Source organism: Gambusia affinis, linkage group LG02 (genome assembly GCF_019740435.1).
Source record: "Gambusia affinis linkage group LG02, SWU_Gaff_1.0, whole genome shotgun sequence".
Taxonomy (NCBI): Eukaryota; Metazoa; Chordata; class Actinopteri; order Cyprinodontiformes; family Poeciliidae; genus Gambusia; species Gambusia affinis.
The window spans coordinates 18,140,738-18,160,596 of record NC_057869.1 but is presented as its reverse complement, the minus strand read 5'-3'; the positions used below and the strand labels follow the sequence as shown (position 1 = coordinate 18,160,596).

The 19,859-nt window shown below is 39.3% G+C and overlaps 1 protein-coding gene across 1 annotated transcript; it reads right to left on the bottom strand.

Moving 5' to 3' along the window:
• Positions 1–1,724: 1,724 nt before the first annotated feature.
• Positions 1,725–19,659, bottom strand: alx4a (ALX homeobox 4a). The gene is made up of 4 exons (XM_044100142.1): positions 19,083–19,659; positions 8,829–9,148; positions 5,215–5,343; positions 1,725–3,867 (listed from the first exon to the last, which is right to left on the bottom strand). The coding sequence occupies exons 1-4, from the start codon at positions 19,432–19,434 to the stop codon at positions 3,547–3,549; spliced, it is 1,122 nt and encodes a 373-aa protein (XP_043956077.1). The 5' UTR covers positions 19,435–19,659; the 3' UTR covers positions 1,725–3,546.
• Positions 19,660–19,859: the final 200 nt, after the last annotated feature.

The window sequence follows — 19,859 nt, the reverse complement described above, 5'->3', positions numbered from 1 at the left end:
TACATCATCAACCCACACAGATGTGAGAAAATGACTTGGATGCCCATAGTAATAAACTCTCACGAAGGTGCAATAACTTATAGCACTTTAATCACTCAAACAACACATGCGAGAGCAGATTTCTTAACTCAAAAGGTAGCTTAAAGCCACAAACATTAAAAAAAAAACTTTTAAAGAACATAAGCAGACAAATTCTGTTCATTCATCTTTGAAAATACATGTATACACCTCCAGGTTTTCAAAAAAAAGTGTATATTCAAAGAGTACTGAAAAGCATGTTTAAATACTTGATAAACTGGTTCAAAAATATTGACTAAACATCAATTTAATTACAATTCCAAGAGCTACGGCACATCAATCTTCTCTGCATGTACAACAATGCATCAACACATATATTCATCATATAGTTACTCCTATGCTGATTACTTGACTTCAGTAGTATCAGAAACTGAGAAAACTTGGAAATGGAACCATTCATGGCAGAATCAACGCAGCCGAGAGGAAGACGCTTCCTCGCGTTAACAGACCTATAAAAGATACAAAGAAAAAAACAAAACCTAATGCATTCTGTAAACCTGAGCAACTCAGTGCTACAGCGTTTGCATGCTCTGTGCAGATGGGCAGTCTTCATTAAACCAGATGCTCCTGTCCATCCTGACACACAATATGGTGGTCTTCAGCCTCCCACATGGCTCCGTGTTAATTAAAGAGCCTTACTGATCTGTGCGGCCCTCGGACCCTGCAGCTGATTATTGGCTGCAGCATTGGGGCTGTTGGACGTGATGGAAGCGAGTCCAGGAAGAGGCGCGGTGCGTCATGTGTGATAGGGGTGAATCGTTTGAAAGCAGAGCTGTGACAGCTGAAGCTGGAAGCATGTGTGAGGCATGTTTGTTTTGCATTTACCCCTCGACCGCAGCTGTGTGCACTGTCCTTTTCCCGGAACACCGGAACACACAGACGCCCTCACGGCTCGCCCTTCGTTCAACCCCTCAGCTAAAAGGGGGCTGAAGGGGCAACCTCATAAAGAATACACTTTATCTTCCACGCAAACACATATCCTACCATTTTTGCCACAGAGTTTAATGTAATGCAGATTATTTTAGAGTGATCTCTGCTGACAGATTATGGCCTTTAAGCTGCTGCTCCAACCAAACAAAAAGGAAAGTTAATGTGGTTCAGTTTAGGGAAATCCTCTGCCTTCTGACCTGGTGCAATATTTCAGATTGACTCTTTGAGAAAATGAACATCTTTGTTGTGCTTCAAGCCTACGTTTAGCTTTCTGGTCACAGGAAATGTGTCCACCACTATGCTATAGAACTATGGAAAACTCCATTTGCTATTTCTGTCACTAGAGGAAGCTGTTGCCAGGGGAGAAACTAGTCCTTCTAGTTAAAATATATGAATGAAATCCCCAGTGAGATCTGAAACGTTTGGCTCAGACCACCTGACTTTCGTCTGTCTATTCTCCTTCCTGTATCTAGCAAGTAATACCTGTTGTTTTACTGTACAACTAGTTTTAAATAATTGGTAAGCAGTCTGAGTACTCACTGAAGGGACACACACCCTTGTAAAAAACAACAAAAAACAAAACAAACAAACAAAAAAATAAAACCTATAATAACTGCTGAATTTAACTAAAGTTATTTTCAACAATGACAAAATAACATCACTTAATTGTCCTAGGTTCTGTTATTGATGCCGTATTGGCCTTTTGACTGTTTAAAAAAAAAATTTAACATAAAAATGACAATTCTTTCTTTGACAAAAAATGTATTATGCCAAATTTGAAAATTTGGTATAGCACACAATTTTATGAATTTCTCAATGTGGAAATTGGCTGATTTCTGTTTCTTTGTCATAATGATGAAAACATCAGACTTTTAGTCAAGAACAGGCCATGAGACAACTGGCCAAGATTTTCTTAACCATGTTTTAATTAGGCACCAGTATAATTAGGCTATACTAAAAATGATCAGCAAGTCTAGAATGAGGAGTCTACCAAAAATGTGGCAAAGGTGGTATCATGCTGTGGGCCTGTGTTTGAAACGGGTAACCCGTTGTCAGAAGCATAGATTTTACAGCACAAAAACATAATGACTTAATAGAAATCTTTATGAAAAGCTGCTCCATGTTTAGTATCTTTAGATGCTGTTCTACAATGATCTCCTTTTCTTTGAATCTGTTTGCAAGGATATTTTTTCGTTCTGTAACGACCATACTAAAACTCTGCCAGAATGTTTTTCTTGTATGAACGTCAAAGATTTAAACTTTTTGACAGGCTTCTTTCATGCTTCACCTGAAATGTAGATTAGAATTAATAACTAATAATAATAACATGGCCATCCCCCTATAAAGATGTTATTCAATTAACAGTGACTTTGATGCTTTAAGTACTTTGAATAGAGCAACTAGGAAACAAAAGATAAAAATACCACCTGTTCAGCTTTGACTGTGGTTTCTTAATAATTTAACTGCTTTGACAGCGAGACACATTCTTGTTGAAAATCCTTAAAAGTTAAACAATGACAAGTCCTTGAAAAGCTTCAAAGTGTCAACGCACACTTTGTAATCTGTGCCGGTCTTCTCTCTTTCGAACACGGGGATTGCTTGTTTCTGCGTTATTCCTGACAGTCTGACTGAGTAGAGGGCGCTTCCTTCTCTGAAGCAAGGCAAGGGGGCTCAGTTGAGTCCACTTATTGGAGAAAATGTCCTTTTTGGAAAGAGAGGCACGTCTGTTTCAAGGCTCTCAGGCCCTGAGAGCAGCAGGCCTGCTGTGCGCCTCCCCTCTCACTTCCTCGTCCATCGGCTCCTTTCTGTGGGCATCAGCAGGCCTACTCAGTGCAGCAAGTGGATCTCCCATCTCGATCATACTCAGCCGAACCATATTTCACCCACTCGACATTTAAATGTGAGGAAACAGAATCACTTGTGGGTTTAGACTTTCCTAAACCCGCAGTATTTGCTGAAAAGCTGTGCTGAAAGTGAGGAGCTTCCAGACGTGATGGATGTGCAGGACGATTTTCTGAAACACTTGTTTTGCTTTACAGCCCCAGTATTTCAGATTTTTTTTTTTTAAATTGCTAATGCTAAAAATATTGTTGATGAAAAAAGAGAACTTATTGTGGCTTGAAAAAATTAACAATGACTTTCTGTTTTTGTTTTTTTGGCTGAAATATCTGGAAAAGTACAAAGAATTCAGAAAAAAAAAAATTCTACAAAAAAATTAAATAAAGTAAAAATGAAAACAGCACCAAACTCCAAACGGAATACACTTATAGCGATGCACAGACAATAAACGTGGGCAAATAAGTGCATGAGAGTGTTTGAAATCCTCCTCTTTGTCTGTCTTTAGGACTACACAGCATTTCTTTCTATCAGGCTTTCACACCGACTTTCCTCCAGCAGAGACACTGAAACCTGGCCATCTCCGATGCTCATAATCATTTGTGTTGCAGCATTGATAAAGGCAGTCACTTCTCCCTACAGAGTTTTGAATTAAGTGCCCCTAGTTTGCGTAAGATCCCCCATCCAGCGTGCATCGGCGCATCATGTTGCCCAAGAAATGGCAGCACTGTGCTCTTTGGCTTTCATACGCAAAGCAGCAATACTGGAGGATTTGCGGTCGGGATCCATGTTGAGATCGTATGTGTTGATGCCTGCAGCCATGCCAGGAGAGCCGCCAAACAGGCTGCCCATGTGAGGCTGTCCAACGTGTCCCCCGGGGCTCGATACGCCCAGGAAGTCAGAGACCCCACTGGCAGAGTGGGGGTGTGGGGTCATGCAGGTGGTCACGGTGTCGCAGGGAACAACGCAGCCAGGGACAGGAGATGCTGCACTGCTGCCGCCGATCCAGGAGGGGTTCTGGATCTGAAAACATTGTCAGGAAGGCAGAGGGAGAGGTTTCATCAAACAAATTTGTAAGATATTTGATTTGTCATATTCAGACAAAACCTCACTTGCTGGTTGTTTATACAGTAATCTTATATTATGGCCTTCACAATAATGAGTGAGAGCGCTAGCCTGAGTCTGGTCCAGACATCACTGAGCCACGCGACTTAAAGAAGCTGTTCAATGGACACATTTGTTCCTTGCTGGCTGCAAAACAAATTGTTCCTTAGGGACAACAAAGTTTATCTGGATGTTAATCTTGCTGTAGCCACACATTTTGTTTCATTGAGTGAAACAACAAAAGACTGTGAGAAAGTATGCAACAGGACATGAGAGAATTCAGAAGGAAAGCCCGTACATGAGTCTTGGAGAGACTGATAAGAGATTTCAAGAGCGACTGCACACAGATGCACAGTATCACGGAACTATAGGCCACTTTTATATATTAGGCCACTTTCAAACCAATATCGGAAACCTGGACAAGTTGCGAGTCCATTATAGGACAACACAGGAGAAAAGCAACCAATCATACACAAACTCCTGATGTCAATTTAGAGACACCAATTCATCTAGCATCCACTTAACACAAAGAGAGTAATAAAATACAGTACAGAAGTACCAAACTTTTGTGTTTGGTGTGTACAGACCAAAGGTTTGGACACACCTTCTAATTGAACTCAATTAGAAGGTGTGTCCAAACCTTTGGTCTGTACTGTATATTATTCGTTTTTTACTGATTCTATAGAACATGATATTTTTTTGTATTTATCACGATATCCTACTATACTGGGATATGCCTGTAATATTTTAAGACACCCCTTGCTAACCTAAAGACTGAAAGATTTTATCGGTTATTCACAAGTTGAATCAAAGGTGAGTATGTTGCCATAGGAACGCATAGCAGCAAACTGCAGCCAGCTAATATGAGTAAAGTTAATGTCTGACCCACAGAGTTTGGTATAACTCTATTTTAAAAGGATATTTTGATGCTTTCAAAAAAACCCAGACTTCACTTGAACATCTGTATTTCAAAATCCTACATCCGTCTAATCAAAGCTGAGTTGGACCATTCTTCACTGAACATAAATGCATTGATGAGATTGCTAAACTTGCTTTCTAGCTGTAAAAAAGAAGACCGAGTTTGGCAACATAAATCAATTCAAAAGTGAAAACGACAAGACTGACCGAACCTGAACTCAGTTATTCCACTTTTATTAAAACAAAAATCTCTTGTGCAGACTCCTGTTAGCACTCAATAAACCCCCATTAGGAAAAATCCCAAAGTTTTTTTTCCAAATCTATCTGTTTAACATGTTGCTCCTGTACCTGTGCGTAGTTCTCAGGACGCGTCAGGAGCGGCAGCTCGTAAGCAGTGGAGAAATGCGTTCGGACCTGCTGCATCTGACCAAATCGTTCCCTCTTCCTCCACTTTGCTCTCCGGTTCTGGAACCACACCTGCAAATAAAAACCAAAAGCTTAATGCATCTTTTAAGAGAGCAAGAAGTTTGAGGTGAAGTTAAAGTGAGACTGAAATAGCAGATATGTCGTGTTACCAAACCCAAACACACATTTGCTTGAGATCAAAAGGAAGTACTTTCATCTAGATGTTTTAACTGGGAATCTGATTCTCATAAAAAAAAAAAAGCCCACAACCTTAGTGTGAACTCACAGTCACAAAATTGCAACTCAGAGGCAATTAAGGCTGTACGAGTGTGACTGAGGCAGAAGAGGAGGTGGATGATTCGGAAACAAATTACTACAGAAATTCACATGTAGTTTGTAGCTCTAAAATCGTCTCACCAATGCTTATTTGTCGTCTGACCACAGTGTGTGCGTTTTCTCTTCCATAATTGTCTTTGACATTTAAATCTCATTGTGTTTACTGCAAAAATTAGTGTGTTTGGCTTTCCAGTAGAGAATCTGAAAGTAATCAAAATGTGTTTTTTTTCTCTTGTGCTGTAATCATCATCTACCTTTTTTTTTTTGTAAACAAATCTAAACATCTAAATGTAAACATTTGGTTTTATTGTCTCCTGAAAATGTTGTCTCTTCCATTGATCTTAGCTTTTCGGACACAACTCAAACCAGACTATTTTTCTGGTGCTCTCCTGATATCATGCAAAAAGGGGGAATGGAAAAGTGAGATGGGATGATAATTGGTGTTTGTTTGGATCTTCCCTTTTAATTTCCTGAAGCCTAAAACCTGCGGCTCTGAGACACAGTCTTCTTCTAAATTACGAAGGCACACCGATTTAAGGCCATAATCCCTCTTTCCTTGATGTTTGATATGTCTTCTTTTGAGCCTAATCATCACCACCCAGTCAGAGACGCATGTCTCTGAAGGTTTCTTTATGGATTTATTGTAATGATCGAGCACGCCACGTTCTTCCTCAAATCCTGAATCCATGAACATCTCAGTTTTTGCCCTGCTCCAAGTCTGTTGGCTATTATGCAGCTCTAACATATTTCTATGTTGCACACACTGCCTTGTGACAGTAATTGGTAAAGACCTTGACAGCTTAAGTAGCTGGTAGACTCTCAATGAGCCTTTATTTATGTTACTGCCCCAGAGAGAAAGAGCAGAGAAATACCAAACTGGCCCCAGCAGGAGGGCTGTACGGGGGCTGAAAACACTTTGAAGTGAGAGCGCAGCTCAGAGGATTGATAACCCGCCTCTGCTGTCACTCATTTCACCTTCCAAACCAAGTAGGAGACGAGAAAAAAAAAGGGGGCTGTTGAACCTGGCTTCAGTTTTCCAGCTCCCATAAAACTCTAATAACATAACAGGACCATGTCTGACCAGTGTTTATGTTCATCATCAGCTATTTTTGTTCTCATTTTCTACAAAAAAAAAGAAGAAAATCTCTAAATGGAGTACTTGATATTCCCTGTGAGGTCATCAGAGGGCACCTGCGGACTGAGGTTAAAGAGCTATACCATGAATGTTGACTGTTTTCATTTGAAACTCATTAAAAATACAGTTTATCCAGTAAGACTTGCAGCAGGCTTTCCTGTGCTGTTTGTTGTAAACTTTTATCAATGTATTAAATTCTGCAACATATGCTTGCATATTGTCCTTTCTTTGTTCTGGCATCTACAAAATGGGAATAATGGTGTCATGCTAAACATGTTAAACATCAAACATTAGTCTGGTTTAGTGTCAGACAGACAAAAAGCCGAATAGTGCTAGTTCAAATTGTCTGTGCTAAAATGACTTGAATATAAAATGAGGATGACTTAAAAACACTATTTTTCTTCTTGTTGCTAAAATGGCTTCATATGGTTTCACATTCTGTCTTAGTTTATCAGATAACTTCACATCATAACATAACATTGCGGATATTCCTCTGCTCCTTAAGTTGTGTCTGAGCATCTTGCCTCCTCCGTCTCTCTGTAGGTGGGATCTGCGTCTCATCTTTCATCTATAAACTCATGTGGACACCTGTGTTTCCCCGGTGAACTCCACGTCCGATGCCGTCTCGGCTCTCTGGACTATCAGAGCTGCAAATCTGAGAGATGCGATGCTACCGAAACCCCTGACCTGTGACCCCTGACCCTCACATGTAGTGTTTGTGACTCAGATCTGAATTCACCTTCTTCCTTTGAAACCCTGAGACTAAAAAAGCAAACAACGCCAGGGCCTGGCGTTGTTTAACAAAAGGTCCCCTGTTATTTGATGTGCGTGTATGTGAAACATAAACCAGAGAGGTCAGCATGCTCTCCTTTCTTTTGTAAGAAAAAAGCTATATGTTTTGAAGAATGCATTTTATCTGTAGTTTAGGGTGTTCTAACATTTCTTTGCTCCAGATGCTGACCTGATGAGTTGGGTTTTTTTTTTTTCCCTCTTGCATGCAAATTACCTGAGTGGAGCACATAACCCTATCCTCTGCCAGACAAGGCATCTTGTGCCTTTTATCTTTTTAACTTGAGTGTTTAAGAGGACTGCTGGGAGAGCCGGCGACTGTAAAGCTGCATCCATCTGCAGCGGGCAGGTCAGCGATAGCACGAACTGCAGAGCGGCATGCCTTCAGGCTCTGGAGTGAGTTACGGCCCTGGAGGCTGCACAGATTTCCTGTATTTTCCGCTCACCGTTTCAGCTCATCGTGTGGGTGATTGTTTTTGATCAGTCTCTTATCTCATCTAGACTGACGGGCACGGAAAGAACGAAGCCGGAATATAAAATACTAGGCTTGTTTAGGCCAGAACTTGAAGCGTGCTTATAACAGTCGCTGACGAACCAACGGAAACCCATGGGAAAGGTTTCACACCTCCTGGGGACCACAGCAGGGACACATTCTTGTCTGAACGGGTCTTTAATGAAAGAAAAACAAGGAAAATCCAAGGGCTTTGGTCCTCGTCCACATGCACCACACAAAGACATGGTACAGATATGGTGGAGGTTTCTTTCACTCTCTCTCTGATGTGGGAATGCATTACAGCAGTTGCGACCAGTTTCTAAGCTAATTGAGCCAAAAGGTCAGAGGGGCGCTGTGAGCCTCAGCTCATAGAGAAACTGACAGGAGAGATCTTGCAATTTCAGAAAACTAAAAAGTGCAAAGGGATAAAGCCATCAAAACAATCCCATGGAAAAACATTGCAGAGCCATGTGTTGATGAAAGTCTGCTCTCTTCAAACTGCACATATGAGGCCCAGGCAGCTCAAACCTCAGCCCCCCTGATCCACCCTGGGCCCCCTGGCCTTTGCAAGCTCTCACTCCCCCGCACTCTCTCTCTCCCCACTCCCACATTACTAGATAAATCTCTCATGTTGTTCTGTGAGTGACTTTATCTCTGCAGATGCTGAAGGGTCCAGGAGGTTTTGTTGTTTAAAGCCTTTTCTCTTGAGAGCCGTTTTTTTTTTTTTTTTTTTTTTTTTAAAGCATTGTTTCCAGAATAAATGTACCCAACGTCCATTTAGTTGTGCTGGATCTCCGCTCTTACCTGCACTCGGGCTTCAGTCAGGTCAGTCCTCAAAGCGAGCTGCTCCCGGGCGTAAACGTCAGGATAGTGCGTCTTTTGAAAAACCTTCTCCAGTTCCTCCAGCTGGTAGCTGGTGAAGGTGGTGCGGTTGCGTCTCTTCTTGCCCTTGTTGCTTTCGCCACCGTCGACTTTTTCCAGCGGACTCGCCAAGTCATTGCTCGGCGACCTTTCAGAGGCTGCCTTGACACCTTGGTCCTTCACAGCCAAGTATCTGGAGTCCATTCCAGGTGGATCAGAGTCTGGGGCCAAATCAGAGTCTGTCAGGCCTGAACTGTCCTTACCTGCAGAAACAGGAAGTGTGTGAAACTCTGAAACTCTTAAAAGCGTCTGTGTGATATATATATATATATATATATACTGAGTGCCATCTTCAATCTATCTAAACATTCTCTTTGCAGTCATTTTTCAACACTTTTCTTGCCTTGGCTCACATGCAAAAATCTGCTGAATATTTTGGTCGTAAATCCAACAAAATCTTCCAATGAAAAATCCCTGTGTGATATTTTTTGGATCTGGGGCCATCACAAAGGATTTTCCTCCTGGGAATAGACATGGATCATCTTATTAGCTCTATCTAATATCAAACAAAAGAAAACAAGGGGTGTTCTTTGACTAAACTTCCAGGAACGGGTCTGTGACAGAACATTCAGATATAATAATTTCTTTGAAGGATCAATATTTTAATTTATGAGGTCTGACGGGGCGGAACAAAGAAATTTCTCACTCTGTGTGATGAAATTTTGTTGTGAAATGTTTTGGCGCAATGTTTAGCGTGTGCTTGTAAAACTGGCTGCTTAACCCAGTAGACTACAGATTATTTTCTATGTTGTGTGACTGAACGTTGCAGATTTCACTCCATGACTAAGACTTCTTAACCACCAGCATTGACCTCTACAAGACACATTCATAAACACCACTCCATTTAGACTCTCCACTCAGTTGCTGTTTGTCGGTGAAAATGTCTCAGAGTGGCTAAAAAGCCGTTTCTGCACCAGTATTGTCAGAAATAAATTGACCGGTTTCTACAGATCCAAAAAACAATAAAAAAAATAAAAAATCTCTTATTCTCCCTGTCGATTGCGCTCACATTTGATTTCTTCGTGGCTGCAGTTTAACTGTAAAACCTCAGGCAGCTCTCCGATCATAAATTTCCACGGTTTTGACTCTGCCAGTATTCTGTTGTGAACTAGCTGCTCCTTTGGAAACGTTGCCTGATCCAGCTCAAAGAAGAAAAAAGGACTGCTAATGCATCGCCTCAGAAAAACACATTCCCATGTAGGACATGGGAACAGGCTGCTCAGAGAGAGCTGTCTCACTCAGTTTCAGTAACACAACCTTTTATCAAATTATTTTTAGGACTGCTGACATCTAAAGCTTGTCTGCTCACCCAACAATTTATCAAGGTAAAACTGGGAGACGTTTAGACGTTTCTAAAGCATTTAAAATGTGCCAAAAATCTTTAATAGTTGAATTTTAATCATCTTTAACTGATTAAATCGATTCATTATTTAACTGAAATTTAAATTCCAATCTTCCAGATGGCATCGATAATTTTGGGCTTAACTGTATGTATTTAACTTAGCATGTATGTAATTTCTTTGAAGATGTGGAGTAGGCATTGTGAGTTCTTCTACAATCGAATCATATATAAGAAGACACAAAGTTCCTCAAAGTGCCATTCTGGGTTCTATCTTTTCTTTTCTTACCTGTTTTTCTATTAGGTCAGATGATTTAACAGTTCAGTGAAGCTTAATGTCATCTCTTCACTGGTGATCTCCATTCTTACTGCTTATTCAACATCCACTGAGGTACAGAAATAGTCCTCTAATTAATTCCCTGGCAACTATTAGACATGGTTGAATCACTATAATATAAGCAGCTAAATTCGGACTAAGTTTTAATGGTTGCACCAGACAGTTCCATATCTATCAATAAACAGCAATTGTTCTCGCAGAAGAGAAGTCTCAGTAATAGGACTAATTTTTGATTAAGCTTTGTCCCTGTGCCATAATATAAACCAATTAATAAGGAACACTTGCACAATAAGTGCCAGGAAATTGCATTTTTTGCAACCTGGGACCATTTCTGTGGAAGTCAGTGTTATGAAGGTTCACCATGAACAGCAGAAAATCTGGGGACAAAAGAGACACACAGTAAGGGCGATAAAAAGATTGAGGGAGAGAGAGGCAGCACCCCGGGCATCATTCGTTGAAGAACCCAAACTGGGTCCTGAATGAATGATGAAGAATCCAAAAATCAACCAGATGTCTGATTTTGAGTAGATATAGAAACTCTTACTAATTCAGGAGGTGTTGAAGAAAACTGAACTGCGGTCGCTTTATGTTTCTGATATTTCTGTCATGAAAATACAAAACAGCGGAACAGGAAGAAAGCTGTCTTTTTTACTTTTTTTTCTACCTCATGGAAGCTTCGAATACATTTTGGAGATAAGATAATTTTTGTTGACATTATTATTTATTTGACCACTTTTTGTATTTTAAACTAACATAACTAAGTTTGCACAACTTTTGTTATTATGCAGAAAGATTTGGCCCCCCTTGTGAATTTTCTCTAATATACACATATTAGGAAAAAATGCAGGTTCTAATATCAAAACAAACTCTCCAATACTGGTTTAAACATTTCCTAACAAGAAGACTGCATGTTTTTGACTGACATCAACAAACCTTTGGTACAATTCTGACTCAACATTTGAGTCAATATTTGATATTGGACAAAAATCATAGCATAATTGGTAGATTTTATTTGAAATGGTTGCTCTCCTGGTACAGATCAGGCTATTTGTCTATAGATGTTACTTCTAGTAGTGAGTAAAGTTGGGCCCATACAAAGGCCTGACGTCAATCTGCTTTTTCCATTCCAGAACTACTTCTGATATGTCTCTGGAATCATTGTTGAGTCGACTAATTGCTGTTGCCATTATGCGGTTCAGGTGTGTCACTCCTAAATAACCAGTGTCCCTCCCTCCCCCTCAGCGGTCACTTCTAATTTATCTGGAGGCGCCCCGGCTTGCAGTGGTAGAGCTGTGCATGCAGACATACAAATTTAACTAAACTTGGAAAGTGTTTTACTTTATTTTTTGTTTAGTTTTACGAAAAGCTTTATAAGTGGCAAAACTCTACGACGGAGTTGGAGATAGACTCATGGTGTACTTGACCACGTCTTCCTATTGTGCTTCAAAGGGGGCAAATGTCAAACTGCTGTTGCGTCATGTTTTCTTTGCTGGGACTCGTGGTCCCCATAAAGCACAAGCGCTCAGGCTGTTTGAAATCATGAGGCCTCTCTCTGATCAAAGGATTTTGCCCAAACAGCATCCCTAAAGTTTTTTGGCAAGACCGTGATATTGTAACAATCTCCTGCTTTTAATCCATTCAAATCTGTCACAGGTGAGACAGATATTAAAACCTCCTGCAAGGAATGCCATATATATGAACAGTGTCGAGATGCAAACGCCAACAAAGACATAAGGACTGTGTTTGGCGTTTCGTCTCAACATATGTAAGACTTTTAAGCGCGGCTCACACAGAACATTGAGGCAGAGACGTCAGTAGAAGCACATTTAATTTTATTTTCATCTGTCTCAGCTGAAAATGCTGACATAGTCTTTATATAGAGAAATAGCATTGTTTTTGCTTTTAGCTTTGCATGACCACAGAGAAGATGCCTAACGATTAGGTGCTGAGAAAGTAGGGCATAAAAAGCAAAGAAAACGTCCATCTGACTTCACTGCAGTTGCTGTAAAAAGTCTGCTTCCAAAAGCAACATTTGTGTGTTTACTGATCTAATAATATCCTTAACTCACAGTGTAATGCTGTGAGGTTGTGTGCTTGTCGATGAACAAGTCCTTACGGGCTAGAAGGTCAAAACCGCCCGGACAGATATTACTGCTGCAACATCAAAGAGTAATTTTAACTGGCTGTAAAGCGACAGGGCACCTTCCCTGGCTTTTTACTGACTGCCCTGACTGGGGTCAGATCACAGTGTTAAAAGGAAATACTATAAATTACACACCACATATTGATAGGGAGAGCGATTAACCACATGCTTCCTAGACAGAAGATGAGCTATCCAATGTTGAAAGAGCAAAAAGAGATAAAATACGGAAAAGGAAATGCATAATATCCATTTTATGACCTTTTAGATGCTCACAGTCCCAGGATCTAATCTGGAAAAACCACAACATTTTGTCATCATTCATTCGTTTAATTATTATTATTATTATTATTATTATTATTATTATTATTATTATTATTATTATTATTATTATTATTATTATTATTATTATTATTATTATTATTATTATTATTAAAGATATAGCTGTAGTTGTAGTAGTAATAGTCAATATTAATGCTTTTTTTTTTTACCACTAGAGGGGGACAAAAGCTGTTTGCAACCGCAACTTAACATCAGCACACAGCGACAATAAAATTCTTAACATATTTAGAAAATAAGACAGCAATATTACATAAAACACAAGGAGAACATCATATTTCAGCTGAGATACAAGCATATTAAAAAAGTGTAGTGTTTATTGCCAATCCTCTTGCCTCTCCGTTTGGCGAGCACTCGATATGTGTAAACAATTTTGGCCTCTTCTAAATTATTTTAGGTATAATTATGAAAAATCACTAATCTAATTCTGTTTCTACAAGTTGTTCCTATAGACGTTTTTAAAAAAAAATCTTGTTTGGAGAGATTATATTAAAAATATAAATTCAAATGACATGCCTTGTATCACGGCTGTAGATCTTATCAATGCCTTTTATTTGACAATCTTCAAATATGGACAGATTGACAACCAATGTTCAAAACAACATTTTCAGGGAATATAATTTTACTTCCTTTTATAAAAATGACATGATTCATGTGCTGAAATGCGTTGCACATAAGGGCCTAAATTGAAATGAAAATAAAGCTTCTTCTTCAAAGTATGAGAACAAACTGAATTTAAGAGCGGCAGAAAACATTAAAACCATATATATTATGGAAACATGATATATATACTGTAAAGTCCTTACTGGCAAACGTCTGAATGGGGCGTCTTTTTTTTTTTTTAAAACAACCTTTTCGTTTTATTAAGCTATTAAGCGTAATATTGTGTGTGACCTTAGAAAGTTAAATAATATTCGCATTCCTTTAAAGGCGGCTTTAGTTTTTTCCGACTAGATGTTCTTTAATCATCGTCTATATATATATATATATATATATATATATATATATATATATATTGCACCGTTTCTGGGAACAAAATAATTAAACTTTGACTGATCATCTTCCACAATGCATTCATTTCAAAGTCAGTCTGAAACTGCAGTTCAATTTATGTAAAAATCCACAAAAACAAACAGGAGCTAACATTTATCCTCATATGCGATATCTTGGCAAAACCCGCTCACTAACACTAAAAAGTTATTGGGAGAGTGTCAAACATAAGGTTTCTAATTTCTCACGCATAAAAAAATAGGAAAAAGACAAATACGAACATTACATTTCGTAAAGTAGTTTTATGTTCTTCGCTAACTGCTGCAGTTGAACAATGCCAAACATTCAAAACCTGTTATAAAGTTTTATATGATTTAGATTCGGTGAAACCACACTGCCATGCATAACAGCTACCTTCACAAATTTTGATTTTGTCCTTGCTTCACTCTGAGCATTAAAACATTTAACTCGCTCCGTCTGCCTTATCCAGTCCTGCTTCTGTAGGAGACTTCAGTTTACATGACACAGAATCAACGAGACCAAAAGAACCCGTGGACTTCATGAGCATTTTTCTGTCCGGCTGCTCTCAGTCGGCCATGCAAACTGAGCTTAATGTAAATTATCCTGCCAAACTTTAGGCTAAATGGTAAAATGATCCTGAGTCCCTGTCACCTCCATTCATGTCAGGGACTTGCTGGAGCGTTCCTCGGCCGTCCGAGCCGCTGGGCTGGTTCCCATTACACCCTGCTCCAACCAATCTGTACAGACGACTGTTATCAGAGGCTGAAGTGGTTGGGTTGGGGTCAAAAACTGGTACAAAAGGGAACTGAAAACCCTGAAGAGTGACAAAATCTCAGGGTGCTGAAATGACATCCAAAATGTTCTTTAAACACTCTGAAGAACCAAAACATCCAGCCTGCAGGGTTATATCGGCCAAAAGAAAGCAAAATGATAGCTTTTATTAGTTTAAATTGTGTCGCAGGTCAAATATGACAAGCGATCACAAGCATTAATGGATTGTAATAGGACCTGCTCTGCTGCTAAACTGGAGCCCAATGCTGAAAGCTACAGCACATTTTAATTTGACACCAAAGAGTTTCAACCGGAGTTTCAAATGATTTCTCTGCTGCGAGCTCAGAGGAGTATTCACCGTCTTCTCCAAACATATGAAGGGCAGAGAAGCCAAGCTAAAGGTCAACACCCGCAGACACAGAGAGAAGGCATGGGGACATCAAAAGAGGAAGTCTCTAGGGACACTAAGGTTATTGACGTATTACAGTGCTCTAATCATAAATATAGATAGATAGATAGATAGATAGATAGATAGATAGATAGATAGATAGATAGATAGATAGATAGATAGATAGATAGATAGATAGATAGATAGATAGATAGATAGATAGATAGATAGATAGATAGATAGATAGATAGATAGATAGATAGATAGATAGATAGATAGATAGATAGATAGATAGATAGATAGATAGATAGATAGATAGATAGATAGATAGATAGATAGATAGATAGATAGATAGATAGATTTCATTTACAGTATGTTTTCATGCAAAATTATCTGCACAATTTCATCTCATTTCCTAAAGTAGAACGCAACTGTGCTCAGTTCCTCAGTGTTTCCTTTATATTTTCCCTTCTGAGCAGCCGGACTTTCTTGTAATCTTTGAAATCTTAAGTGTTTTTAAAAATGTTTGCTTGACAGGAGAAATATCCAGGGAATTGTGTCTATAATTCTGCGGTCTACTAAACGTAGATTTTTTTTACTGGTTTTACGCTAACAACTAATGATTATAGTTGCATCATAGTAGTTACGATCAAACATTTTGACTGTTAGTTTTCATTAGTAAGCACTTTTTTAAGGAAAGGTTTTTGTCTAAAACCCTGACCTTTATCCTGACCTTAATGCTCTTGACCATCTGACCTGCCGTTTTGTTTTGTTGTGCCTCTCCAAAATAATCATTTGCCACACTATCCTTAGTACGTACTTCTAAGTTTTTTCATTCATTAATCTTTTTTTTTTTTTTTTACACAAAAACTAATCCTATGAATGCTAGTTCTGCATATTGTTATGATGCTCTCGATGTGATAAAACCTACATTAGTCGAACGCAGTGCCTTTCACTCTGTATTTCCTTCTACCCTTCTTATAATTGGGTGTGCCAACGCACCGAGCTCTCCTCTGTCCTTGGTTACACTCAGCAGCGTGACTGACAGCCTGCTGGCTGTAAACAACATGTTTAGTGAACCAAATGTAGGTAAATATTTGTCAAGCGACCGTTCTGCTTTCTGTCAGACAAAAAGCGCCCCAGTTGAAGCTGACAGCTTGCTGGTTAGGCAGCTCAGCGTTTAAACCATCTGAGAATATCAGACTGTGTATCACATCACCAGAACCCATCTTTGATAGCTTAAGCCCCTTCTGGGTGAAATACATCTCTGATAAAGGAAGTGAACTAGCAGATGAAATATTTCAGTGTTTTCTAGTGCGGAACACAGGAGGAATCATTTATCTTTTTTTTTTCTTAAACAGGTTCAGTATATTTTACTTCCACCTTTTAAACTCAGTCAGAAGTCAGTAAGACCTTCAATCAGAGATAATCGCGAGTAAAGCAGCCTCCAAGCCGGCTCTTATTTTTTATGGGGGTTTTGTTGTTGTTGTTGTTGTTGTTGTTTTGGTTTTTTTTTTTTTTATCAGACCACGTGAGTCGTTATTTATTTTCATCTTTGCGTCAGTGATCCTAAACACGATTAAAGTAGGAACTATTCTGATCCAAAGCTTGAGGAGGTACCAAGGAGGAGGTTTGTCAGTGCGGGGTCAAGTCGGTGTGAGCTAAGAGCTGTGTGTGTGTGTGTGTGTGTGTGTGGGTGTGCGTGTGTGTGTGTGTGTGTGTGTGTGTTGAAGCAGTTGGGGGGGAATAAAAGCAAACAAAAAAGTTTGACATCTGAGTTGTATTAATGGCGGAGTTCCTCTGTCTTTGGGGCCGAGATATTTTTTCCTGCCTTTCCTTCACGGTGAATCCGCCGCTTAGCTGTAAAACAAGAATGCCAGACGGGCCGCTCTGGCGTATTTTAGACTATAAAGAACCCGGATGCCTTGATTTAAGAAATGGCCTACATTTACACAATCATGAAACTATAAAATAATGATCCTGAGACTAGAGGTTTTAACGTATTTCGAATATTATTCCTCTCATAGGATGTGTTGCAAACAAACAAACGAATAAACAAACAAACAAACAAATAAACAAATAAATAAATAAATAAATAAATAAATAAATAAATAAATAAATAAATAAATAAATAAATAAATAAATAAATAAAATAAACTTTTATTTCGTTTTTATTATTTTATTTTACGCCCCTGTCTCGGATCCTGAGTGTTTACGGTTTTTAAACTCTGCCTAACAAGTGCCTCGTTTACAACGTAATATAAAATTTTATTTCATCTCTTTTTACCGGATCTATATCAGGGTTAATGGGTGCTAAAAACTTAACAGCCAATTTTAAGAGACCCACATGAGCTAAAACGAAAAAAAAGAAGAAAAAGAAAAAAGAAAGGCAGAAAGGAAAAAGAAGAATTATCTCACTGGTCCTGACAAGATGGAGCCATAAAGAGCTACCAGAAGACTAAGCTGTCAAAACATCTTAAAACTGCTCTTCAGATTCATTGCAGGAATGATGAATATGCAGGTCGGAGAACCGCAGCGAAATATGACGCAAAACCGCTCTGTCATGTCCAGAAATGTTGATTATTGAGTTTGAATTTTTGCTTTTAAACATTAAAATAATTTTTTAGTTTTTGAAATAGAGCTCGTTCTCATTCTTTCTTTTAAAAAGTAAATTGCCTAAATGTTTTTTTTAAATAATAATAATAATAATAATAATACAAACATTTGTTGAAACGTAAAAGCACAAAGGAGTTCGATAAAAATAAAAACGAATAGAATTGCTCTGTTGTGCAAAAGAAAAAGAAAAAGAAAATAACACCTGAGCGCACGGTTTTGTTTATCATGCGGCTGATTACAGGTTTGTGTACGTTTTATTATTTAACGTAGACAGAAGTAAAAAAAAATATGTGTGTATATTTTTTTATTATTATTTTCTATAACCAGTTTAAGATATTTTAGGGCTCATTTGTCAGTGGAGATTTTTTGAGTCTTTGAAATAATTCGTCTTTGCGGTTTAATCATGGTTTATCGAGGATTTGCGTCATTGTCGGTAAGAAATTGCAATCAACCTTACAGGTTCTTTTAAAGGTTCTATGTAAAAGACAGAGGGGACAAAAGTTTCTAATTTTAAAATCACCCTAATTAGTCACTAATTAGAGAAGTTTTCCTTGTGCAAATTAATCTAACTGGACGCAATCAAGCCGCGCAATGACACACAAATATTATCAATTTGAACCTCACCATGTGTGCCATCTGAAAACCCGTTAATTCAATTGTCCGACTCAGCTCCAATTTTAAGGATTGTAATGCAGATTAGCACATTAATTGCGCCCTAATTTGATTTTGATGTCCAAACAGACAATTTGATAGTTTGAGGGAGATGGAGGTCAGTCGTCTTTATAACCAGGCTGCGCGCTCTGCAGCTTGCAGGGCCACGTTTCTTTTTTGTTTTGTTTCTTTTACGCGCTGCTGTCCTGAGTGTTGCTGCTGATATTCAGGAGGATGCTGTTGTATTGATGGCACGAAGAGGATGCAAGGCGAATTTTATTTTCAAAAACGACTTTTGGACAGACGGAGCAGCTTTTTTTCCCCCTTTGTCCGGCGCATTATTCCATCCAGTCAGGCGGATTTTGAGAAAGCCGAGCAATGCATGATGGCTGACAGCATCCAAACGGTTAGGTGGATTTTATTTATTTATTTTCTGATACAGAGTTTTAAATGTTCTACCCTTAATTATCATCTCTTTTTATAAGAAACTTTTTTTGTACTTTTTTAAAATAAATATATGGAAACCCGTGTTTTATTCCACTCACCATAGCACGGAACGAGCGCTCCGTTGTGTCCCCTCTCCGGGAGTAGCTTGTCTTCCGCGGGCGGTGTCTTGCAGGAGGACCTCTGCATGAAGAGGTGGTATTTGCTGAAAGAGCCTTGCCCAGCTGCGGCGGCATCCAATGACTGGCACTCCTGCTGGAAGGGGCTCCGGGACTTCTCGCCGTAAGCCTGACCTTTGCTGGACAGGAAGGCGGTGGAGCTGTATTTGATGTCACTAGCTGGAAATGTCCTAAAGTGGTCCGCCTGGTGATCCCTACCTTGAGCAGCAGAGGGGCTATAATATGAATCCATGGATGTCATGTCGCTGTATGGGACACAGGTCTCGGCGTTCATGCCTAAAAAAAGAGTCAAGGGGAAAAGAAGACCAAACTTTTTTTTCCCCTCTCCTCTTTCCCCTCCCTCTCTATCTCTTCTCCAGAAACCCCTTCCTCTCCGTCTACCTCATTCAGATGAAAACGCACCCGCACGCACCCATGCACGCACGCACGCACGTACGGAGAGGCTGCAGCCCGCAGCAGAACCGCAGCTGGGTTTGGTTACGAAGCGATTCAGATCTTTTCCAGGAACCACTGCCGTTGACCAAACACTCCGAACTCCCCCTCAGGTTTGAGTAGAGTTACACAAACCTCCGTCTCCCCTCAGAGGACAGGACCCAGATCTCCCGGCCTCAGAGACCTCTCCCAAGTGATTATGCTGATGACATGAACGAGTTAGGTTGCTTATTTGCTAAAAAAGAAAGAAAAAAAGCAAAACAGGGG

Bases quoted from the DNA above. Each gene is read 5' to 3' on its own strand.
- alx4a (XM_044100142.1), bottom strand. From the start codon at position 19,434: ATGAACGCCGAGACCTGTGTCCCATACAGCGACATGACATCCATGGAT. The intron at 9,149-19,082 runs GTGAGTGGAATA...CTGTTTCTGCAG, and splicing joins AGCGCTCGTTCCGTGCTATG to GTAAGGACAGTTCAGGCCTG. The intron at 3,868-5,214 runs GTACAGGAGCAA...CAATGTTTTCAG, and splicing joins GTCCTGAGAACTACGCACAG to ATCCAGAACCCCTCCTGGAT.